General features: G+C 38.8%; 1 protein-coding gene across 1 annotated transcript in view; it reads left to right on the forward strand.

The window, feature by feature from the left end:
* The window catches only part of LOC129237721 (lachesin), a 264,086-nt gene that overhangs the window by 155,697 nt on the left and 81,554 nt on the right, over window positions 1-26,835 (forward strand). The window contains exon 7 of the mRNA XM_054872631.1: window positions 7,957-8,186. Within this exon, the coding sequence (XP_054728606.1) occupies window positions 7,957-8,186 (230 nt within the window). The remainder of the gene's footprint in view (window positions 1-7,956; window positions 8,187-26,835) is intronic.

The following is a 26,835-nucleotide window of genomic DNA, read 5'->3' on the forward strand; positions in this document are numbered from 1 at the left end:
CTTGAACAGATGAGCATCGAAGCAGATCACCGGGTGTAAGGCGGGAACAGCGAAATGCAGTGAAAGCCTTGCTGGCCATGAGTGAATCACAGAGCCAGTCAAAGAAACTTTTGGAGGGAAGAAAGCGCAATGTTAATTTAATTTCTCTATGGTTGTGGTTCTCAGCTAATGTGCGTGAAGCCATTAACTAGAATTGAAAGATACTTCAATACTAAGACATTCGATGCCCTACGCATTGCTTACTATTGGTTACAAAATTTTCTGGGATTTTTGCTGAAGAATGGAATGACGAACCGGATTTGAAGCGAACTTCTCATATCTTTAGTCTTTATTTTATTTTAATTTTACTTAGTGAAAGTGTCGGAAGCCTATATATCGATAAACTAAAATCAGCTAACGATGTCCCCGACACTATCCCAAGTAAATATTTTCACCTTCTGTATCTTTCTTTTTTTATTTTTAAGCAAATTTATTCTGAGCTACTCTATGAGATAAATCTTATAACTGGTTGTTTGTATAAGAGCTCGGATAATGAATCAAATTCGTCCATTGTAATGCAATTCAGAATATAACAGAGACAGACGAACCGAACTGGCGGATGAAGAGAGATAGAGAGATTGATAAAATTCACCAGGTATGTGATATGTACACCTGTTATATTCGCAGGTGTAGCAAAAAAGTGAGAACCAAGATGTCTGAATCTTTGCCCAGTGAGAGCAGGGCAGCTGAGGAGCAGGTGCTTAGCTAATTCCACCTCATCCTCCAGACAGCTGATTCAGAAAGTACTTGAAGCAACGTTAAATCTCGCCGCATGGATACCTATCGGCAATACCCGGTAAGGATACGCACCAAATTTGAGAACTGCGGTTTGGCAGTACTTGATTTTGAAATTCACTAGTAAATGTTTGCTGTGTTTAGGTGAATATTATTATTATTAAAAACGCGTTAGAATGCCTGGGGCCCCATTTTTTGAGGGTCTAGAGGACATCTCTAAAGCGGATCTCCCAGCAATGCTTAGATTCGCCAAAAGCGCTGATATCCTACATGATGTCTACTTTCGGTATTCATACAGGTCGGTCTCCATCTGGTATCGTTAGGGACCAAAAGGTCTATGCGTGGCTTAATGGCAACCAGGCTAACCTAACCTAACCTAATATTTAGATGATGTAGTAAATGTTAGTAATTTGGACTTTATTATTGTATTACTAGCAAACCCGGCCCGCTTCGTTGGTCACAATAAAATAAAATAGATATGGTTTAGAACAGAAAAGATATGGTTTTCATATTATTTATTTCTTTATTCTTTATTCAAGCGCTTTGGCATAAACAAAATTTTTTGTTTTTCTACTTGTTATTGAGTAAATAATAGGACTATGAATAAGTTCGTGCGGGTTTTTTCGAAATTTGAAACTTTATTGACGTAAAATGGTTACAAATTTAATATTCAAAGTATTGTCCATCGCTTACTACTACTTTTTCCCATCTTTCTGGCAATTCACGGATTCCCTTTGTGAAAAATTCGGTCGGTTTTGCCGCAATCCACGAATCGATCCATTTTTTGACTTCATCGTAATTACGGAAGTGCTGGTCAGCCAGGCCATGTTGCATCGATCGGAAGAGATAGTAATCGGATGGCGCAAGGTCTGGACTATACGGCGGGTGGGGTAGGACATCCCATTTGAGCGTTTCTAAGTATGTTTTGACCACTTGTGCAACATGTGGCCGAGCATTGTCATGTTGCAAAATAACTTTGTCGTGTCTATCGGCGTATTGCGGCCGTTTTTCTCGCAGTGCTCGGCTCAAACGCATCAATTGTCGTCGGTAGACATCCCCCGTAATCGTTTCATTCGGTTTCAGTAGCTCATAATACACAACACCCAGCTGGTCCCACCAGATACACAGCATAACCTTCAGGCCATGAATATTCTGCGCCGACGTCGATGTTGAAGCATGGCTAGGGTATCCATACGTTGCCCGACGTTTTGGATTGTCGTAATGGACCCACTTTTCATCGCCAGTCACAATTCGATGCAAAAAACCCTTTCTTTTGTGCCGTTGAAGCAGTTGTTCGCATGCCATAAAACGGCGTTCAACGTCTCTTGGCTTCAATTCATACGGCATCCAATGGCCTACCTTTCGGATCATTCCCATGGCTTTTAAACGTTTGGAAATGGTTGATTGATCAACTCCCAAAGTTTTTGCAACCTCTTCTTGCGTTTGAGCCGGATCTTGATCGAGCAATTCCTCCAATTCGGTATCCATGAACTTTGGCGGCGCACCCTCGCGTTCTTCGTCTTCCAAGCCAAAATCACCACTTTTAAAGCGTGCAAACCACTTCTGGCACGTTCGCTCAGCTAGAGCATGCTCACCATAAACTTCCACAAACTTTCGGCTGCTTTTTTCTTCATATTAAAAAATTCCCCGCAAAAACACATTATTTGGCACGAAATTCGACATTTTCAAGTGTGGTAAAAATATTGTTGTTTACGCTTCAAATAAAAAACTTATACTGACGTTTGTGCCTTACGACAGTAGCTCTCCAATGAATGTTTGGAAATGTGGATCGATGGAATAATAATCAAGTTACGCCATCTGTTGTAAAACCGCACGAACTTATTCATAGTCCTATTATATAATGTTGTTGGCTTCCTAACACGTGAATAGCCAACGTATAGTTGACCATGGGTGAATACTGGTTCTTCTAAATTCATCCCGTATATTTCTAAAGTTTGCCCTTGTGATTTATTGATAGTTATTGCAAATGCTAAACGAATGGACAGTTGCAAACACTTGAATTCAAATGGCAATTCAGGTGGAACCATTGGAATTCTTGGTATTAGAACGTCTTCATTCTTGAATTTGCCAATTAAAATAGTTGCTTGGATAACATTATTCATCAATCGTTTGACTACTTCATTTTGTTCTTGACGTTCTTCTGATGTCGCGTTATTCCGGGCATTTCTCATGCGCCTATTATTATTTGTCGAAGGACCAATATGATTACGTGATTGTCTTGGCATTTGTACTGTAATAAACATGATTGTAATTATGGTATTCTGAGATTGTAAAACACGTTTTTTTTTCAATTTTGTATGTTATATTTTCGATGCATATGTGTTTAAAAGCCCAAGTCCACATGGTCAGGATTATTTTATTTTGTTGTGATTTTCCTAAATCATCTCCTTTCTTCTGAAAATTGTTGACAATTTGCATGATAAGACTATTAATTTTTCATCAAAGTTACGTATTTTTCGTGCTCTTCTTTTGCATCCTTTAACAATTTCTTTTGTTTTTTCATTTTTTTTTTACCATTTTTCTCTCTCATGGTGTATCGTAGCTTATCGCATATGAACCGAAAAAATAAATCCACAAAACATGATTTCATTTGAACATTCGGAGTTCACATTAAATTCTCAAATTTCGTAAGAAATTATTCACTGCTCCAAAATCCACTCCAAAAAAATTCACAAAAAATGTTTACACTTTGCACTTACATCTTCTCTTTATGGCGTCCAAATCAGAAAGAAATATTTTCACATTGTAACTCACACTGACAATTTGACAGTTCAGTTCTGCCCAAAGCGTTAAAAAAGTAAATGACATTATGGCTGGTTCAAAAGAACGCTGTACGCGTTGCCGGTGTTCCGAATTACAACCAAACTTTACGAAACCCATTTTCAATACTTACTTAACAATGTGTGTAAGGTTGGTTTAATTCGGTGCAAAGACTCGGCGGGTCCACGTTTTGGCATATATTTCGGGACCCTAGTCATCAATAGGTATGAAAATTACCCCGTATTAAAGCACTTATCAACAGCCATATTGTACATACACAACCAAAGGTTACCCGGGTCCACGTTTTGACCTATATCTCGAGACCCCAGACACGGAGCGGCATTAAAAATGCTTTGTACTAAAGCATTCATCAACAGCTTCCATTTGATATCCATATTGTACAAACACATTCTAAAGTTAGCCAGGCCCACGTTTTGGCCTATTTCCCGAGACCCTGGTATCCGATTCTTAAAATTTCAAAACACAAACCTTCTCCACAGGTGTCTCTTCAATGTGGCAAAGTTTGGTTAAAATCGGTTGAGCCATTCTCCGTAAAGTTCATCACAACGCGAAAAACGGCTGAATTGTTATATATATAGATGGAACTGCTTGAAGTGGAACATAGGATTGTTAGGGAGTCCAAATGATCAAATACTTGATTCCTGTGGATTAAATGTAGCTGCAAATTTTGCAGGATATGTGGGATGGTGAAACTTATAACTTCGACCTCGTTGGCTTTTGTGTCCTCTACTCAGCGTAGTAACTCAACCAATTGCAATTCCCATAATAAACCTAAAAGCTGGATTGGCACATACTTTTCCTCCGCCAGCATTCGGAAACAGGGTTACAGAGGTAATTGGTAAAGTTCGACGTCTAAGTAGGTTAGGTAAGCCAGGTTGCTTGTCTAAGATAAGACACTCGGTAGCCCTAAGGCCCATTGTGATACCTGCATTTGATTTCCATACACTAACTAAGTTGCTTAAATCACTTAGATCTTTTTAAGAAGGTAACTAGGGCCTCCAGTGAGACGTTTTGCGAGTTTCCCAGGTTTTCACAGAAATAATCGCCAAGATATTTGGCACAGCTTCTTGGAAGTGCACGACATTCACAGAGGAGTTGTTGTGCTGACTCAATTTCTTTTTCATCTCCACAGCTCCTGCAGAAGTCCGTTTTGAGGTACACTCATACTTCTGAACTATGGTGCCAATAGTGCAGTGACCCGTTATAACATTTCCGAGGACGCTGGTAGTTGATCTGTTGCATCCAAGTAAGCAGTTTGTCTTGTTAAGGTTCAGTTTTGGCCACAACGCTGTGGAGACCCTGCAGTTAGCAGTTAGAAACCTACTTCTATTGGTTTCAGCGATGACGCTCAAGTCAATTCCAGTGCACAGTTCATTTTGAGGAATGCTTATGACCTCTACCACTCGCTGAAGGTCAAGCTCAGAGTCCTTCCTTGCACGCTCTTTCATTTGTCCCCACTGCCGGAGTGGCCGGAATCGAAAAAAGCGTGGGGTTGTGTTACTGGATAAGCGAGAGCGACCACCTGCATTCTTAAACACATCTTGAATTGGTGCGCGTTGACGTCAGTGCCTCGATTGCTGCTTGACTATCGACAAAAATGGTAAGGTTTGCCGGAGGTAAGTCTGTTAGTCTTATCGTTTTTCCTGGATTATCTTTAGCGTAGATCTCAGCTTGGGAGACGGTCTCTGATTCAAAAAGAGTCATTTAAGGATGATTGTTGCGGTATAGTTAAAAAAATTTTGCGCGGAATTACCCCGACACACCCATTTTTTTTCTTCTGCGTTAGTAAAAACAACCCGATTATATTTTTATATTTCCAAAGGATGTTGACGCTCATAAATACATATATACATACATACATACACATACACACTGAAGCATAATAAATATTCTATATGTGACTTTGTATGATATTTTACATGGAAATATTTATTAACTAAAAATCTACGTTTTGTATTTTTTCTCTATTTTCATGAAACGTGCGCCATATAAATCAATCAAACTGACAACAACAACTGCTGTTGCCTGCAATTGTGATACGAAAAACAAAAACGCTATACAAAATTAACTCACTTAAACAAATAAAAATAAAATATTTTTGAAATTTACACAATTCGCGCGTTTCCATTACGCCTCGACCGTTTATCAAAACGTCAACGCTTGTTTATGGGTGTATGTGTGTGCGGCTAAACAACAATTGTAACAACGACCATATTCGCCGACTTCAAATGCCAACATGCCAACAATGCGCAAAAATGTAAACAATTTTTTGCATAAAATAATTTTGTCAAAAATAACGAAAAACTTCAACTTTGCCGCTGCTGATGAAAAACACACACCAAAATGACGTACTGACTGACTGCGCAAATGTGGCAAACAAACATGTTTATGCCGACCATACGGCTGGTGCTGGCTGGTTCTGGTCTCTTTTGCCCATCTGGCTGCTGACTGCTGGCTGTCGGTGTGCTGGCTGCTGCTGCCCGGGCACATGGCACATCCTGTGAATGCGGATCTCACTCGCCGTGATTGTGTCACATTTGGCTGTGCTTTTTGGTACTTGGCGCTGATGTTGATGTTGTTGGTCTACCTGGGCGCGCGCGTCGTAAATGGAATAAACGTCATAACAATGTCAACAATAACAAAAAATGACAAACATAACAAAAAACGACAAAAACGGCTAAAACGACGACAACAATGGTGATGGGTGACGCCAAAAATGCGCACAATGTTTGCACACACTCGCACACACACACACCGTCCTGTATGTGTGCGCGCACACACGCCTGCAACCCAAAATGATAACAATTTTAATGGAATTTAAACCCTCGGGCCCACACCTGACGTAACGTCTTCAACGAATGCGTGCCTGCTGCATCGCACGCTACTGGGACCACCACGCATCACACATACATACATGCACTCGCAAATACGATCACGTACTCATGCGCTGCCACCGCTTTGTTTTCCTATTTCTCACTTCACGATGGCATTTTCATATTTTTCCAACTGACATGAATATTCTTTGTTTTTTTTTTTGGTGCTTTTTTTTTGTTTTTTGCTTTTGGACTCCTGCCTGTTTCTATAATCTTTTTTTGTTGCCTTATTTCTCACTTATTTATGGTTTTTTCTGCGTGCATATACATTATTTTGGTCTGCCTGCCTGCCTGCCGTCATCTGCTTCCGCGCGTTGTCCAATTATTTGTCCCACATTTTGCACACCTGCTGTTTTCATAATCCCGCCACAACTTCTGGCACTACGCCATACACTTCATACACTACTCTGCCTGCTATGCTATGTCTGTCCACCTGTCCGCCTATCTGGCTGTCTGTCTGCGTTCACCTGTCCATCCGCACTTCCACGCGCCCGTCAACTGTCCTCCAATCTGTACGCTCATATCCGCATATTTTTCGGTTTAACTGTATGTGCGCGTGTGTGTGTGTGTATGCGCTTCCTTCCGGTTGCGTCCTACCTGCCGGCCGCCACGACGCAACTCACACCCCCAACATTCCTGTTGACATTCGCATGATGGCCGCATACGTGATGTGCTTTAACGTGATGTGCTTTCTGCTGCCTATCTGCTGTCGTCTCACGGCTTCGATGCTTTAATGCCCGCCGCTCACTCTTACTGCTGGCTGCTCACTTTGTGTGTTTGCTGATAAACGCCCACTTTGTGGCACTACTCATATGACGGCGGACACTGATGACGCGACATCCGTTTGGCTTCATGTTTGCGGTTGCTCGGTGATCCCATATTTTCCGGTTCTTCATTTGCTCGGCTCATATCGCTTTTTGTTTATCTTCCGCTATCTCTTCACTTTCGGGCACTCTCTGTGAATTTATGTACACTGGGGAAATCGCTATAATTTGATTACTCCCACTTCCTGCGGAACAAAAAAAAAACACAAAAAAACAAAAAAACAAAAAACGCAAACGTCGCTCTCCACTTGCGGCTTGCCGCTTACTGCTTCCTGCTTGCCTTTCACGACTGTCGCTTAAACCTTCACCTGTGTTTATTGTTTCTTCGCATGTGTTTATTTACTTAACACCTTCACACGGCGGCACTCGCACCCTCACTCACACACGCACTCGAATCACGCACATGTCTATGCTTAATTGCTGCTTTCATTTGACATGATCCCCATCGAATGCTTCTTCCCGCGTGTACTCTGACGATATCCAACTCCAATGCCCTTCATTAAAATATAATTTTTGCTCTGCTTCACACTATTTTAATCAAAATATGCATCAATTCACACGTTTGTCACAAAAACCCACTTGCCTCGCCACATGCCACATGCTACATGCCACATATTATATACGCACCTGTTGGCATATTGCGTCACATACGTCCAATACTGTTGTTGGTTCGCCCACCGTAGGTCCTTTGGTTCAAAGACACCATGCAGCTGGACACCACCGAACGTCACATCATGGAGAATCGTGGCTCACGTCATACACTGATTATACGGAAGGTGCATCCCCAGGACTTTGGTAATTATTCTTGTGTGGCTGAAAATCAACTTGGGAAAGCACGAAAAACTTTGCAACTGAGCGGGAAACCAAATGTTGCCGTCTTCAACTCGCCGCCAATCAGTCAGTACAAGGACAGGTAAGTAGGTCATAAAAAGTTGAAATATAATTCTATGTATGTGCATATGTGTATGTATGTGTGTACTTTAAAATACACATTAGAGAAGAATATAAGTTTGTGAACTTCTCAAATGGGAATGCAACTGAAGTAATCCAAATCTTAACAAACTCATTAAAATTCCAAAGAGGAAACGTGTTGCCATAAAAGTTTCCAGTTACATATCCCAACTGTCATTAAGATAGAAAGTCGCAAAGTGCAATTCAAAATAAAATGTGGTTTTTAAAAATTCAAGATTTTTAACGCCGCCGTAGCAGAGTGGGTTGGAGCGTAACTACCGTGCCGAAGTACATGGGTTCGAAACCCGCGCACGAAACCTCCAATGGTAGAAAAAGTTGTTCTTATAGCGGTCGCCTATCGGTAGGCAATGCCAAGCCTCCGCGTGTTTTTCTGCTATGAAAAAGTTCCTTATAAAAAATATCTGCCGTTCGGAGTCGGCTTAAAATTATAGGTTCCTCCATTTGTGCAACAATTTCAAGACGCACACCACAAATAGGAAAGTGTAAATGCCAATTATTTAAGAGTTAAAAGAATTTCATTCTGCTCTCAACACTGCCAAAGAGGTACATTCAACTTTATAATGAGATATTCCAGATAGGACATATCCCACAAGAATGGAAAACAGCGACAGTTCTACCCATTCTAAAGCCAGGCAAACCTAAAACAGAGGTTAACGGATACAGGCCGATTTCCCTCCTGTCGTGCCCCGCAAAAATTCTCGAAAAGATTGTAGCTAAAAGACTGACGTGGTTTTTATCTAAGAGAAAGCTGATAAGCCCGCATCAAATGGCATTTAAGTCAGGGAAAAGTACGTTAGATGCACTTCTGCATATTGATTTCAGATTGCACAATCCCTATCCAGGCGGCACCACATATCCATTTTATCAGTCAATTTTGAAAGGGCATATGACCGTATTGGGAAGCATGCAAGTCTCAATCAACTGATGGAATGGAAAGTAGGACGAAAATTGCTCAGATACAGGGTGGCTGATGAATTTTGCTACATTAAGAAACTCAAATAACTTTTTTTTTAGTGTATGGAATTCATTTATTTTTTTTCAAGTTGAAGGTCATTACATTTTATTAAATGTAGCTTAACTAGTTTTAAAAATAATTGAATTTAAATGCCCCCCATGCTCGTTGACACAAGTGCGGCATCTTAGTAAAAAGTTGTTCATTGCTGCTTTGAGAGTTGCGACAGGAATAGCCGCAATTGTTGCCCGAATGGATTGTTTTAGTTCATCCAAATTTGTTGGCTTTGTTTTATAAACTTCTTGTTTACATAAACCCCACAAGAAAAAGTCAGGTGCAGTAAGGTCAGGCGACCTGTGGGGCCAACGAAATTCGGAGTTTCTTGAAATCAGTTTATTGGGAAATTTTCGTCGCAACTCTGTCATAACAGTCTGGGCTATGTGAGGCGTTGCCCCATCTTGTTGAAACCACACAGAGTTGAAAGGAATTCTCTTTCGGCGTAGTTCTGTATAGAAAAATTCTTTCATCATTTTCAAATAACGGTCTCCAGTAACCGTAACGGTGTGACCATTTTCTTCAAAAAAATAAGGCCCGACAATACAGCGTGAATAAACCGCACACCACACTGTCACGCGAAGAGGATGCAATTCCGTCTCGTGGAGTATCTGTGGGTTAGAAGTACTCCATTTTCGACAATTTTGTTTATTCACATTGCCGTTTAAATCGAAATGGGCCTCATCAGACATGAAAAGGCAGTTTAACATGTTTTGGTCTTCTTCCACCATTTGCAGGATCTTCTGGCAAAATTCCAAGCGAATCGGCAAGTCTGCTGCGTTCAGTTTGTTAACCATTTGAATTTTGTAGGGAAATAAGTCTAAATCTTTGTGCATTATTGTTTGCAAAGACTATCGGCTGACACCAAGTTGAGCAGATAAGCTTCTTGTTGAAACCCTTGGATTGCTTTGTATAGCTGCAGCTACAGCAGCGATCGTTTCCTCCGTCCGAACTGGTGGGTTTCGATGATAAGGCCTTCTTGCGACTGTTCCTTGCTCAGCAAATTATTCACCAGTCTCATTATGGTCCATCTGCTCGGGGGATCGCCGCCAAACATCCGCCCGTACTCTCTCTGTACCAAAACTACGGACTCCAGTGCGTGATAGCGGCGGACTATCCAAATTCTTGTTTGCGTGTCCCAGTTATCCATTTTAATAAATTTTAAAGATCAATCTGCAAATTAAAACAAAAATGGAACAGATAACTTAAAAAGAAAAAAAGTTATTCAATTTTTTTTTGGTAGCGGCTTTCATCAGCCACCCTGTATTTTCACTCATTCTTATCAAACAGAAAGTTCCGTGTTAGGATTAACGGCATATATACAAAAACCTATCCACTTGAAAACGGTATACCTCAAGGCTCACCATTGTCAGTCATACTATTTCAAATTGGCACAGAACATATCAACAAAATAATCAAACGCAGATGACTTTTACCTGCTAGCAAAAATTAAGAGCGAGGAAGAATTCAAGAACAGATTAAGGGCGCTTTTCCAAGAAATTTTGGACTGGTGCCATTACTCTGGTTCGCGGATATCATTTCCCAAAACGAAACTATTACATGTATGTAAGAAGACTATCTGTAGATTAAGCGATGTCGTTATAGATAATAAGCGAATAGAATATGTTAGGTCACTAAAGATACTTGGATTAGTCTTTAGTAATAAGTATACGTGGTCGGCACACATAGAAGCCTTAAGAATATCATTATTTAATCGGATAAATCTCATTAAATGTCTAACATCATACCACAGTAGCGCTCATCCTAATAGCGTCATTAATATTACAAAGGCTTTGGTGCTTTCGAAAGTTGATTATGGTCTCGCTATGTACGGCAACACTTCGGAAAGACCACTCAATAAACTCAAGGGTGTTTACAATGCTGCAGCAAGACACAGCATAGGAGCTTTTCGCATTACACCTATAAAAAATATATATGCCGAGACTGGCATCCCAGATATCATCAGTAGATACGAAGAGATCACATCTAAACAAATCCCAAAACTTATTTTGTACACGGATAAGCAGTTGGTCACTAATATAAATCAATTGGCCACAAGGAAAAGAGACCTACGATTTCCCCCAGCAATATGTGCTATCATTAAAAATGGCATTAATATTAGGGCATGCAAACTCGCCTCAAAAACCCCCTTGGCATTTCAGTACAAACTCTATAGTCACGGACCTAATGCACCTACCAAAATCAACAACGAATCCACAAGCCTTTATAACAACGTTTAAGGAAGTGGTTTCCAAATTCAGATTGCAAAACTGGAATCTAATTTATACAGACGGTTCTAAAACGGAGCACGCTACCTCGTTTTTAATTATTAGTAGCGACCTCCGACTTGAAAAACTCTTTCGTGTTGATGAAAACAGCTCTATCTTTACCGCTGAGACTCAAGCATTGCTAGTAGCCGTTAATACGTGTAAAGTAATCAAAGGAAAACATCTGATTTTCTCTGACTTATTATCTGCCATAAAAGCACTGCTTAACATACAACACAAAAACGAGACTATTCAAAAGATCAGAAATGCATTAATTCAATACCCTACCAAGATACGAATAATGTGGATTCCAAGTCATGTTGACATCCGTGGACACGAACTAGCTGACGAAGCCGCAAAATTTGCTACAACAGCACCTATCATCACTCAAAAAACTATTAACAAAAATGACATCATAAGGTCAGTAAAATAGCACTACTCACAAATAAATATACATAAATGGAGCAGATACATTGACGAGTACAAAAGTTTCAACGAAGAAGGATTAGTCATTAAATATCCATATAATTTTTCCAGAAATGAACTCGATTGAATGAGCTTGAGGTTAACCCTAATACTGAAGCAAGCTCTTCTTGCGTTTGACACAGATCCTCATTGAGCAATGCGGTTTTGTGGCCGGAATTATCTTACGGCTGCAGAAGTAATTAAAAAATCAAAAGATTTTGGTATAAGGTGTTCAAAAATGTTGACGACTTTTCCGAGCGCGGCTTGAAATGAGTGATGGCAAAAAAGCAGGATGAAGTGAGCGTCCAACTTTTAAAGCGGGACCGTTTTTTGTGACTACGCCAAGCAGGCCCATTTCTTGCTAAAAGGGAGTAGATGTAAGCAGGCGATCATATCCTACCGTCTCACATCATCAAAACCACCGCTCTCAAAAAAACTCATTGAGAAACAACAAAACAAGCAAATGGCGTCGCAGTATTGGAGGCCTTTGCAGTCCCCAGACGCCAACACTATTGAAAATGTGTGAGGAACTATAGAAACGCATAATGGCGGAAGGAAGATACGCTAGGTGAAAGCATGAAGAAGATGCCAGGCTATACTCGACAGCGATGAAGACTACACGGCATATTGAGTAAACGCGTCTCGTAGTTTGGTATCATACATTCGTTCATGTGAAAAAATATTAGATACAGGGTTTAATTGAGAAGTAATGAGCCTTATTTTTTTAAGCAGTTTTATTAAACCTTTTGGCTTATACAACTAATATTCTTCAAAGTAGAACCCTTGAGCGTCAATACACCGTTGGTAGCGGTCCTAACACTGCAGGAAATATTTTTTAAACTCATCGTTCGGCTGTCACAGTTTTTTGGATCGCCTCGATGGAGTCGAAACGCCTCCCATTCAGCTTTCTTTTCAGGCGCGGGAACAAGAAAAAGTCCGGCAGGGACAGGTCTGGGCTGTAGGGAGGGTAGGGAAGCACCGGAACCCCCATCTTGGCCAATGCAAAGGTGCAGAGGAAGGCGGTGTGCGCCGGCGCATTGTCGTGATGAAGGGTGCAATTGTTGACGAGGTCGGGCCGGACCCGAGCGACGCGGTTTTTGAGCCGAAGGAGCACTTCTTTGTAAAATGCCGCATGTGCAGTACTTCCTGGAGGTACAAACTCCTTGTGGACGATGCCTCGAGAGTCGAAAAAGATGATCAGCATGGTTTTGACCTTGGCCGCCCGGCCTTCCTTGAACGACTTGTGCCGTCGTTTTACCTGGACACTGGACAGAGATTGGTCCCCGTAAGCCTCCTTGAGTAGCCCAATGGTTTCGGTACTCGTTTTGTTTAGCTTTACGCAAAATTTAATCGAGTAACGTTGCTCCAACGATCGCTGCATTTTCGCCACTGCAAAATCCTAACACACTTTTAAAACAGCTTTCACGCACGGAGGGATGTTGACTTCACCGCTGTTGCCAGCGAACTGGGACCGGTTTCTAGTGGAAGCGGAAGGCCCAACGATCATATCCCCCGCACCAGCCGATTAGGTTGATCGCTTGGCAGACGCTCCGCGCGGAAAGGCTCATTATTTTTCTATCAAACCCTGTACATATCTTTAATACTGCATGGATATCAGTATCGGATCCTTTTTTCCGTCACAGACTGTAAATAAACTAAAACCACTAAATATTCCACCAAATCACATTCTATGTAAATAAACCCTTCCCAACAGTATTGACTGTTGATTGGGAATTTTGCAGCTTATCTGCCATACGTGAACGGGTAGACTAATTTGAGAACATACTTTTAAAGTTTCGAGTGGTAAGCAACGCAAGAGCCAAAGCCAACATTTTTAGTTTTAAAAAGTCAGAAAGAGAGATAGTTTTTTCGATTTCAATCAAATTGCGCGCAAAGCTCTCCCAATCACTTATACTTTTGTGGTTTCAATAAATTTCGATTCCCTCAAACTCTTCTTATTATTTGTATTTATTTACGCGTTTTCCTTAAATTCATTATTTAACTACGCACGTATGGCGCACAATACTGACAACAAAAAGCGCAATGCTGTCAGTGACTTTATTCTTTCTTTAAGTCAATGCACTTTTATGATCTCCACTACACAGATATTTTCCTACATGCACACACAAGGAAAAAGTCGAAATTCTCGACAAATTTAGCAAAAATGCGAGTCAGCGTCGGTGCTCACAGTTTTATTGCAGTCGTTGAATTTTGTTGCTTTTCAAAGTTAATTTTACTGCATCGTCAACTCACTGAACTGCACAGCGAGGAGCTCGTGTATGTATCTCTATGTGCTGTTGGTTTTTTGGCCGAAAGCATTTGAAACTAGATTTGCATAGCAAAGCAGTTCTTTGGCTTACGCATGCAACACACACACATACAAGCGTAATTTATACTGATATAAAAGTGCACTTGCATGGCAGTCGGGTCTGTGTATTGAAAATATTATGAAAAAATAATGCAGGCTATGTAACCAAATACTATATAATAAGACGATTTAAAAAACTTGGTCTGAGTGCCTGTCAGTCTTTTTATCTGTTTGCTTAATCTCCAGCACTGATGAACCGAATTTAATACGACCTTCATTATGGCCATGAAAATATTGTAATACTTTCCGGGTGGTGCTGGCGTCGAAATAATTCCATAAATTTTATTTCTGGCCCACATTGGCTAATACTCCAAACTACACATTGATAAGCAAAAATAAATGCGCTGCTAAAAAAAGAGTAGCCAACCAAATGGCACTTGTATCCAAAACTTTCGAAATATTTAATTTTTCGTGCCTGATAATTCCTATTCCGAATTTATTTTATCTACATAAAAAACCTATTAAAAATTATTACTATTTTGAAGTCATTTATTTTTCTCCTTTAAATCATACAAAAGAAAATTTCCAGACCAAGTATCTACGAAGGCTTAACAGATGTAGGGGTTGTCAGAATAAATCAGGCAACTACATAAAACCTGTGTGAGGCCAGTAAGGCTGTAGACGGTCGCAATGTTGGGCAACGCAAGAAGTAGATGAACGTGGCGAAAATGGAAATGCTTCGCTGACCAGCAGAAATCTGTGCGTGGACAAAGTGAAAAACACGAAGCTATGAGAAAGTATAAAAAGTGCACCTATCTCGGAGAAAATCAATGAAAAGGCAGCCTAAGATGGTGCGTAATGCGTAGAGACCAAGACCAAGTCCACTAAAACTGGAGCGGAGAACTACAGGAATACCACAATCGGCCTGGTTAAATACGATACAAAGAGGCATAACCAGCACCTTGATGATGTGATGACGCAGAGCAGAGGAACCTGACGCAAGAGAACGAGGAGGGCCGACCCCAAATAGGGACAAGGCAAGGAGAGAGAGAGAGAGAGACTCATGCAAATATTCCTTATTTTTTGACTAAAGTGGATCGAGCGAAACACTGCATCACAAAACAATGAAAGCATATTCTGAAGAGCGTATGGAAGATCTTGCACAGAAATACAAAATATTATTTCATGTTCAGCCCAACTGATTTCAAATGCAATCAAATTTGTGGAAACGTCGGAAAAAAGAGGTGAAAAATGAAAAACTTCCCAGCAAAATGATCGGAGAATTGTAAGTTGTCGAGAGAAAATTACATGAAGTCAGCCATACAAATTAAAAAAGAGGCGAATTTAAATGTTTCTGATGTGACTGTGCGTTGAATACTCCGGGAAACTGGATAAGCAGCTGGCAGTCCGCGATAAAAGCCACTCCTGACACCAAAACATAAGGCAAACCTTTGGAATTTGCAAGAAAACATACGAGTTGGACAGCTGACTTGTGGCGTTATATTTTATGCACTCACGAGTCTATAATAGTTGTGTGTGGCGACACGGGTGCACGACAGTTTGTCAGACGTCCACCTGGCACCGAAAATCAGCCACACTACACTCCAAGAACCATTAAACAGGGGAACACAAAATTAATGGTATGGGAGTGTTTCTAATATTATGCCGCAGGCTTTATACACAAAACTGATGGTGTAATGTACACCAATATTTATGCGAAAATAATGCTGAATATTATGGTGCCGTACTGCAGAGAAGAAATGCCAAAAAGAAATGGGGCTAACAGCAAAATAACGACCCCAAGCACACGAGTTGGAAGGCGAAGGATTGGTTTCGTGCAAATAAAATTGAGATAATGGAATGGCCAGCTCAGTTCCCGAACCTCAATCCTATAGAAAATCTGTAAGAGCACTTAAAAAAAGCTGTGCAAAATGCCCAAGCGAGTAACAACCAACAGTTTTGGGAAATTGTTAAAGATGCATGAATGAAGATTCCGAAGCAGCGATGTGAGCAATTGTTGGACCCAGTGTCCCGCCGTAGTTGGTTGGTTGGTTAGAGTGGTGATTCATCCAGAATCCAACTAGCGCTTCCGTACCATTTTTTGCCACATCCTCGTTACCAACTTATTTAACAGTTATTTACAGCAAGACTAGATGTCTGTGCGGTTTAGGAACCTTATTAGGTTGTTGACGTCTAAACCAGACAGTTGCTCGAGACTCTCGAACAGCGGTTTGCCCAGGGTTAACATTTTGTCCTTCCATAGGGCCGGGCATTCACAGAGGGAGAGGAAGATTGTTTCCTTTTTCTCTGGTTGTTTACGACTATGACAGTATGTGTTGTGAGGGATATCCTTTTGGCTGCTTGGCCTCCGATAGACCAGAAGCCAGTTATGACTGCCATTAGTCTACAGGCGTCCCGTTGTTTCATGTTTATCAATGCCGACGATTGCTTGAGGTTGTAGGTGGGCCATAAAGTCCATAAAAAGTTGGGTTTTTCGTTAGAGAACTGTTTTAAATCTGTGTTTAGTTAAAGAATAGAATAATACAGGGTGGCTGATGAAAGCCGCTACCAAAAAAAAATTGAATAACTTTTTTTCTTTTTAAGTTATCTGTTCCATTTTTGTTTTAATTTGCAGATTGATCTTTAAAATTTATTAAAATGGATAACTGGAACACGCAAACAAGAATTTGGATAGTCCGCCGCTATCACGCACTGGAGTCCGTAGTTTTGGTACAGAGAGAGTACAGGCGGATGTTTGGCGGCGATCCCCCGAGCAGATGGACCATAATGAGACTGGTGAATAATTTTGCTGAGCAAGGAACAGTCGCAAGAAGGCCTTATCATCGAAACCCACCAGTTCGGACGGAGGAAACGATCGCTGCTGTAGCTGCAGCTATACAAAGCAATCCAAGGGTTTCAACAAGAAGCTTATCTGCTCAACTTGGTGTCAGCCGACAGTCTTTGCAAACAATAATGCACAAAGATTCAGATTTATTTCCCTACAAAATTCAAATGGTTAACAAACTGAATGCAGCAGACTTGCCGATTCGCTTGGAATTTTGCCAGAAGATCCTGCAAATGGTGGAAGAAGACCAAAACATGTTAAACTGCCTTTTCATGTCTGATGAGGCCCATTTCGATTTAAACGACAATGTGAACAAACAAAATTGTCGAATATGGAGTACTTCTAACCCACAGATACTCCACGAGACGGAATTGCATCCTCTTCGCGTGACAGTGTGGTGTGCGTTTTCTTCACGCTGTATTGTCGGGCCTTATTTTTTTGAAGAAAATGGTCACACCGTTACGGTTACTGGAGACCGTTATTTGAAAATGCTGAAAGAATTTTTCTATCCAGAACTACGCCGAAAGAGAATTCCTTTCAACTCTGTGTGGTTTCAACAAGATGGGGCAACGTCTCACATAGCCCAGACTGTTATGACAGAGTTGCGACGAAAATTTCCCAATAAACTGATTTCAAGAAACTCCGAATTTCGTTGGCCCCCCAGGTCGCCTGACCTTACTGCACCTGACTTTTTCTTGTGGGGTTTATGTAAACAAGAAGTTTATAAAACAAAGCCAACAAATTTGGATGAACTAAAACAATCCATTCGGGCAACAATTGCGGCTATTCCTGTCGTAACTCTCAAAGCAGCAATGAACAACTTTTTACTAAGATGCCGCACTTGTGTCAACGAGCATGGGGGGAATTTAAATTCAATTATTTTTAAAACTAGTTAAGCTACATTTAATAAAATTTAATGACCTTCAACTTGAAAAAAAAATTAAATGAATTCCATACACTAAAAAAAAAGTTATTTGAGTTTCTTAATGTAGCAAAATTCATCAGCCACCCTGTATTTCAAAATAATTATAAAAACTTCCTAATCACATTATAGATTAAATTTAGTTTCTTAAATCTACTATTTCAAATCCATATTAACCTGGACCCCGTAAATAAATAAAATTCACAGTAGATTTTGTTGTTATGCTCAGTTAATTTCTAAGCGAAACTGAAAGAAATTCATATAATTTCTTTGCTTTTATAACTTAAAAATTAGAGTAGGAAAAACGCTGAAAAAGTTCAAAAGCCTAAAAAGAAGAATGCACGTCCAGGGTTAAATTGCAAATCACTTGCTATTTGAGGCAAGAAATGGATAATAAATCCGATTCAAAATATATTTTTAATTTCAATTTAAAAACAAACTCGCTCTTGAAATACCTGATGTAATTGGCACTTACACTCCTTATTTAGACGAGCTCATCCTATTTGTGGCGTGCGTCTTGCTGTTGTTCCATAAATGGAAGGATTCGCAGTTTTATGCAGCCTCCGAATAGCAGATGGCTTTCTATGAAGAGCTTTTCCATGGCAGAAATACCTGTACATTCGGTGGTTTGCCGTTGCCTACCGAGGGGTGAACGCTATTAGAAAAAGGCTGTTTCTATTAATTGAGCATTCATGCACAGAGATTCAAATCTGCCTACTTCCGAAAGGTAGTCACGCATCAACCCACTCGGCCACATATGGACCTCTGCTTGAAAATTTAACCACTAGGAGACGCTCTGGTCAAGATATGTGAAAACTTGCAAGGCAAAATAGTTCGTGCTTTGGCCTCGTCGGATGTAGTAGGAAATGTTTAAAAACACCTTACATTTGTATATTAAAAAATGTAGAAGAATAGAAGAGAAAGCGTTGTAAAGCCAGAGCTCTGAGCGGTTGCAACTTAATAAAATGGAGATGCGTTTAATGAAAGACTCAAAAGTATTTGATAGAATAAAATGTTTTTATAGAGGCGGCACGACCTTTGCTTTTGAAAAATTTTAATAACTGTGATCTTGGTATATTTTTCTAAGCAAATTTTGTTATAAAAATGTACGCAAAATATATAGGTAAGAGAATTTCTAAGAATACACTAACAACTATTTGCGAATATTTGCGAGTTGTACCCCGCTTGTAGCTGCTATGCAAAGAGTTTTAGGAACGAGTTAAAAATGTATTTTTTATTTTTAAATTCATAGGAAATATCAAAGCATTAGTGAAGTCGCCAGCATACATACCCACTTATATATACACCAGAAAATTTTCAGAAACAAAAAAAGCCACAGTCACAGAAAAAGAAATTGGCAACGGAAGGAAATGTGTGCAGTGCTGCTCTTTGCCGCATTTGTGCGAACTGGTGCAACTGTCATTCACAAGTACTTAAATACAGGGTGGCTGATGAATTTTGCTACATTAAGAAACTCAAATAACTTTTTTTTTAGTGTATGGAATTCATTTATTTTTTTTTTCAAGTTGAAGGTCATTAAATTTTATTAAATGTAGCTTAACTAGTTTTAAAAATAATTGAATTTAAATGCCCCCCATGCTCGTTGACACAAGTGCGGCATCTTAGTAAAAAGTTGTTCATTGCTGCTTTGAGAGTTGCGACAGGAATAGCCGCAATTGTTGCCCGAATGGATTGTTTTAGTTCATCCAAATTTGTTGGCTTTGTTTTATAAACTTCTTGTTTACATAAACCCCACAAGAAAAAGTCAGGTGCAGTAAGGTCAGGCGACCTGGGGCGCCAACGAAATTCGGAGTTTCTTGAAATCAGTTTATTGGGAAATTTTCGTCGCAACTCTGTCATAACAGTCTGGGCTATGTGAGACGTTGCCCCATCTTGTTGAAACCACACAGAGTTGAAAGGAATTCTCTTTCGGCGTAGTTCTGGATAGAAAAATTCTTTCAGCATTTTCAAATAACGGTCTCCAGTAACCGTAACGGTGTGACCATTTTCTTCAAAAAAATAAGGCCCGACAATACAGCGTGAAGAAACCGCACACCACACTGTCACGCGAAGAGGATGCAATTCCGTCTCGTGGAGTATCTGTGGGTTAGAAGTATTCGACAATTCCATATTCGACAATTTTGTTTGTTCACATTGCCGTTTAAATCGAAATGGGCCTCATCAGACATGAAAAGGCAGTTTAACATGTTTTGGTCTTCTTCCACCATTTGCAGGATCTTCTGGCAAAATTCCAAGCGAATCGGCAAGTCTGCTGCATTCAGTTTGTTAACCATTTGAATTTTGTAGGGAAATAAGTCTAAATCTTTGTGCATTATTGTTTGCAAAGACTGTCGGCTGACACCAAGTTGAGCAGATAAGCTTCTTGTTGAAACCCTTGGATTGCTTTGTATAGCTGCAACTACAACAGCGATCGTTTCCTCCGTCCGAACTGGTGGGTTTCGATGATAAGGCCTTCTTGCGACTGTTCCTTGCTCAGCAAAATTATTCACCAGTCTCACTATGGTCCATCTGCTCGGGGGATCGCCGCGAAACATCCGCCTGTACTCTCTCTGTACCAAAACTACGGACTCCAGTGCGTGATAGCGGCGGACTATCCAAATTCTTGTTTGCGTGTCCCAGTTATCCATTTTAATAAATTTTAAAGATCAATCTGCAAATTAAAACAAAAATGGAACAGATAACTTAAAAAGAAAAAAAGTTATTCAATTTTTTTTTGGTAGCGGCTTTCATCAGCCACCCTGTATTATAATTTATGTATATGAAATGTAGATACAAGTTTTTTCGCATACATGCCAAACTCTTTACATACAGAAGTTGTTCTCTAATTTCTTGTATATCTTCGGGCGACCTTTGCCATTGCCCGTTCGTTGTTTGCCTTTGTGTCAAAGTCGCCATATGAACTTTTCTCCTTCTTTGCTGTCTGCCAAATTTGGTTTTTCACAATTGTAAATAATCATTTTTATTTTTCATGCTTGCGTAATGCTCTAGAACTTTTTGATTGGCATACTTTTACGAATAGGCACAAATTGTGATTGGCTCTTGCCGAATAGCCTGCTTCCGTCCATGTGCTACATAAGCGCCAGCCTGCAACGCGTCATATTGACAATATTGTGATGTTCGGTCGATTCCACAAAGTACTTACATATACTGGGGAAACTCACACACACACACACACACGGTTGGGTAACATGCCCTGCATAAAATTGTGCGACTAATCTGTAAAAGTAGCATTGCAGAATTAGTCTTCATGACGTACAACTGGGTATTAGTTGGATAATTTCGAATCACTTCCTCGAAGTTTGGCAGTAACGAAGCTCAGTAGGAAACGCGAATAATCACTGCACTCACACATGACGACAATGGCGTAATACGAAAGCTACAGCTTGGGGTTCTGACGGCGCTGCTTTGAGTTTATTCACGGGCATGTGAATTTTACAAACCAAAAATAAAGTAAGGCTTTCAATATTTGAAATAAAAAAACTAGAGTCTCAGAGTTACTCTTAAGCAGTACTGAAAGCGGAAAACGTAATTTTTTTTCTGCTTGTGCCAAGATTTGTGATGACCTCAAGTGACTATTGCTTTGCCGTATATACCGTAAATAAACCAAATTTCACTCTTGATTCGCATAGCTATAATCGACTCGAATTTGAGGAATGACTAGTCTACCCCATACCCGTTGCAGGACACAAATATTTACTTTGAGACCTGCTACCCAAACTGAATTCCTCGCCGTCCGAAATTCTTATCTTAGGTAGATACCTATGAAATGAGCCTTTCAGCTATTAGTCCCTAGATGTCGCTAGATGTATTTTTAAACCATCCCCAAAAATCTTGTTTTTTTTCGTCTGTCATCTGTCAAAAATATTCAGTTCATTGTTTGTTACGTTTCATACAACAATGCATTTTTGTCGCTCTTAAAAATGTCGAATTTCGTGCCTTCAAACTACGATTTGCGGACATCGTTGATCTTCTGTTATCAATTGAAGAAAAACGCTTCTCAAGCTCATCAAATGATTATAAAAGCTTATGGTGGATATGCTCTAAGTAGAGCACAGTGCTTCAGGTGGTTTGAAAAATTCTGAAGTGGTGATTTTAGCGTGGAGAACGAGGACCGTGGCCGGCCACCGAAAAAGTTTGAGGACGCCGAATTGCAAGCAATGTTGGATGAAGATGATGGTCAAACGCAAGAAATCATGTCAGAGTAGTTGGGAGTGACCCAAAAAACCATTTTCAAACGTTTGAAAGACATGGGCATGATTTTAAAGGTCGGAAGATGGGTGCCGGTTGAACTGACTGAAAGGCAGCTAGAGAACCGAAAAACCACTTGTGAAATGTTGCTCTCCCGGTTCAAAAGGATGTCTTTTTTGCATCGAATCGTTACAGGTGATGAAAAATGGGTGTATTTCTACAATCCCAAGCGTAAGCGATCGCATGATACGCCCGGCTACAAGCCAAAAACAACAGCCAAACCAAATCGCTTCGGCCGCAAGGCAATGCTGTGTGTTTTCTGGGATCAGCGTGGTATGATTTGGTACGAGCTATTAAAACCAGGTGAAACAGTTGACGGTGCACGCTATCAACGACATTTGGCCGATTTGAATAGCGCTATACACCGGAAACGCCCAGAATATGCCGATCGGCGTGACGAAGTATTTTTTCTTGATGACAATGCACCGCCACGTCGAACAAGAGTGACCCGGGAATTGGTGGAGACATACGATTGGGAACCGCTGGTGCGATTATCATTTGTTTGCAACGATGGGCCACGCACTTTCCGAGCAGCGCTTCAATTCTCACGAAGAAGCCAAAAAATGGCTCGATGATTGGTTTGCGGCCAAAGACGGCCAATTTTTTTGCCGCGGCATCCCTAAATTGGGAAAACTGTGTCGTTAGCGATGGCTATTATTTTGAAGATTAAATTTGTAACCATTTTTTGTTAATAAACGTTTAAAATTGAAAAAAAAGTATCATTCATAGGTATCTACCCATAAGCATACGCTGCTACTGGGCTATGTCCCGTCAGCACGTCCATCATAGTTCTACGATCGCTTCGTGTTAGTGTTAGTATCGAATATTTATTATAAATTAATAAAATTAATTAAGAAAAGAATATTCTGTACTTTCTCCTTGGGAGTTCGCTCATGATAAAATTATCATGACTATTTTTTATAACTTATTAGATTTCACGTATATAAATATTGTGAGAAAAGTTCCTCCATTTCCTTAATTGTAATATTCAACTTTTCATTTTTAATTTATTTTTTGTATGGTGTAAACTGAAATGCCCACTATTTCACACAAATTTTTCCTAATGGACATATACGGCATTTATCCATATACCACTTTCACCTACTCACAATTTGTGTGCACTTGAGAGCTGCTGTTGGGTGGCGTATGAGTAACTTTTAATTACAAGTATCCTGGGCTGAAATGTTTTTCCATTTACGTTGCATACGAACACTTATCCATTAATTAGCATATGTTTACGGCTTTTACTTTTGCTATCTCTTTTTATGTCTCTTTTATTTAATGAACGAAAACTTATCGCTTAAATCTTCAAGTAGTAGGCGGCTTGTTTGCTCTCCGCATTTAATATAACGGCCAATAAATTTATGTGTACATAAAACTAATTGAGTATTGCTAAGCGTATTGATATTCATTATTAGAAACTGAGTGTAGTACAAAAGTAAAGGTCAATTCAAGAAGTTATGAATACACATACGAGTATAGACATATACACATAGATAATTGTTGCATACAGTTAGGCGTTGGTACAATTTTCTTCTTTAATTTTATGGTATCCTACAAATAGATAGCAGATGATTTTTATAAGGTCTTCAAGCTAATAATTCCTTTCTCGTACGTAATTGGAAAAATGATGCTACATATCCACAGCGAGTTAAAAAGAGGTTGTCTGTAAAGTCGGTTTACTGAAGATAGTTCAACGTGACAACGTCATAAGAAAATAGTGATGAAATGGTTGCATTTTTCAAAAGAAAATTTTAATTTTATTTGTTTGATAGATATTTTATATGGATATAAGGAAGGAGGTAAATGAAATCGCAATGGAATTGATCAAATTACATTTACACAAACGTGAAAAATGACGAAACATTTATCAAATTCATGAAAGTTATGTACAGTTTCGATTGTGCATCAGCCGTTAATAAGTTAACAACGGGATCCCTACAAAATGCTTTATATCAAAATTCTTTTCGTACGAAATACTGTAAATTAGCGTAACAAAATTCTGCAGTGACAAAATTCTGTATTCTGTAAAAACAAAATTCTGTACTCTCTTAAAAAAATGCTGTATTGACAAAATTATGTATTGACGAAAATCTGTATTGACGAAATTCTGTACTGACGAAATTCTGTATTAACAAAATTCTGTATTGAAAAAATTTTGAGTTGACAAAAGTCAATGAAAAAAGGAGTTCTACGCAAAAATACGGTGGATTGCGTAGCCGGAGTTGGACTGATGAGGGTTATTTCTTTGAAGCGCGGCCGAAGGCCGCCTACGCGAAAAGGAGTTCTACGCAAAAATACGGTGGATTCTATAGAAACTGAAGAAAAAAAGTGCGCACTTTTTTTATAAAATTTGTTGAATTTCTTATCATTTACTTACAGCATTTCGTCAATACAGAATTTCGTCAATACAGCATTTCGGCAATACAGAATATTTTTTACAGAATTTTGAAATACAGAATTTTGTATACAGCATTTTGTAAACAGAATATTGTATCATACAGCATTACGTACCCAACCCGTTAACAACACTAAGAGGCAACATCATCGATTTGACTTTTTCAAGACACATTACACTCGAAACACTCCCTTTCATTTCTTACTTTTCTTATCATATCATATTGTAGAGAATAGATTCGTACATTTGATATGTCCATATGATTTGTATACATCTTTACATATAGATTTGTTCCTTTTGTTTGAAAATTGTATGTATGTATGCATGTTTATATACATATATTAGTATACAACATATTTTATAAGGTATGTGGTAAATATTATATATATATAATTGGCGCGTACACTCTTTTTGGGTGTTTGGCCGAGCTCCTCCTCCTATTTGTGGTGTGCGTTTTGATATTGTTCCACAAATGGAGGGACCTACAGTTTCAATATAATATAACATAACATAACATAACATAACATAACATAACATAACATAACATAACATAACATAACATAACATAACATAACATAACATAACATAACATAACATAACATAACATAACATAACATAACATAACATAACATAACATAACATAACGTAACATAACATAACATAACATAACATAACATAACATAACATAACATAACATAACATAACATAACATAACATAACATAACATAACATAACATAACATAACATAACATAACATAACATAACATAACATAACATAACATAACATAACATAACATAACATAACATAACATAACATAACATAACATAACATAACATAACATAACATAACATAACATAACATAACATAACATAACATAACATAACATAACATAACATAACATAACATAACATAACATAACATAACATAACATAACATAACATAACATAACATAACATAACATAACATAACATAACATAACATAACATAACATAACATAACATAACATAACATAACATAACATAACATAACATAACATAACATAACATAACATAACATAACATAACATAACATAACATAACATAACATAACATAACATAACATAACATAACATAACATAACATAACATAACATAACATAACATAACGACGCATGAGCAAGATAACAGCGCATGAGCAAGATAACAGCGCATGAGCAAAATAACGACGCATTTTTTGGTGCGTGCAGCCGGCTACATCGAATTATAAGATGTTAATACGTCAAAAATGATGCTACATAACCAAAGATGAGTATCAGAAAGGGCATTGGTCACCTTTTGTCTGTTGAATGGCTGTTGGGTGCGGTTCCATTAGTCTACAAGGGCGGCGAAATGAAATATTTTCCCGAAATTCGTAGTCCAGTGATTCTATATCAAGTATTCCAAGTCTCCTCTACATTGACGCCAATTCTTCTAAAAATTGCCTAATTTGTAGGCGAAAAAACTTAAACAAATAATTAAAAAAAAATTTTTAATTTTGAGAATTTCTTAACGCTGAATATTTTAATAATTAATTTAATATTCTTTAAAAAAAGTTGGTCTGAAAAAAGTTTTTTTAATTAAGAATTTTTGAGAAAAAGTGTTTTTTTGTCATTTTTGGAAAAACGTTAAGATTTTTTTTATAATTTTTAGTCTGTGAGGCTCCGCAGATTAATAGAATTGTAGTAAATAATAAGTTAGCGCAATTTTCATAAGGAGATTCCCATAGCTTTCGAGTTACACTCAAATAGCTCGACAGCAAACCAGTCGAAAATACCGAATACACGATTGTTTATGCTAGCGCTAGCAATATTTTACACTTTTATCAACGGCTCGATATAAGTGTTTGAATATAACTCGAAGTGTTATGAGAAACACCTTTTGGAACTTCCAAATATTGCTGACAAACACAAGACAAAAAACACAATAAAAAATTTTAACAAAAATATATAATTTTTTCCCAAAAATTTTTGTTTTTAAAGTACATATATTGCATCATAAAAGATCTAAAATAAATTATAAAAACGTTAAAAGAACCGGAAAATGTATACGAAATATTCAGCATTAATAATTTTTAGGAGAATTTATATTTGGAT

The sequence above is a fragment of the Anastrepha obliqua genome, chromosome 1 (genome assembly GCF_027943255.1).
Source record: "Anastrepha obliqua isolate idAnaObli1 chromosome 1, idAnaObli1_1.0, whole genome shotgun sequence".
Lineage (NCBI taxonomy): Eukaryota > Metazoa > Arthropoda > Insecta > Diptera > Tephritidae > Anastrepha > Anastrepha obliqua.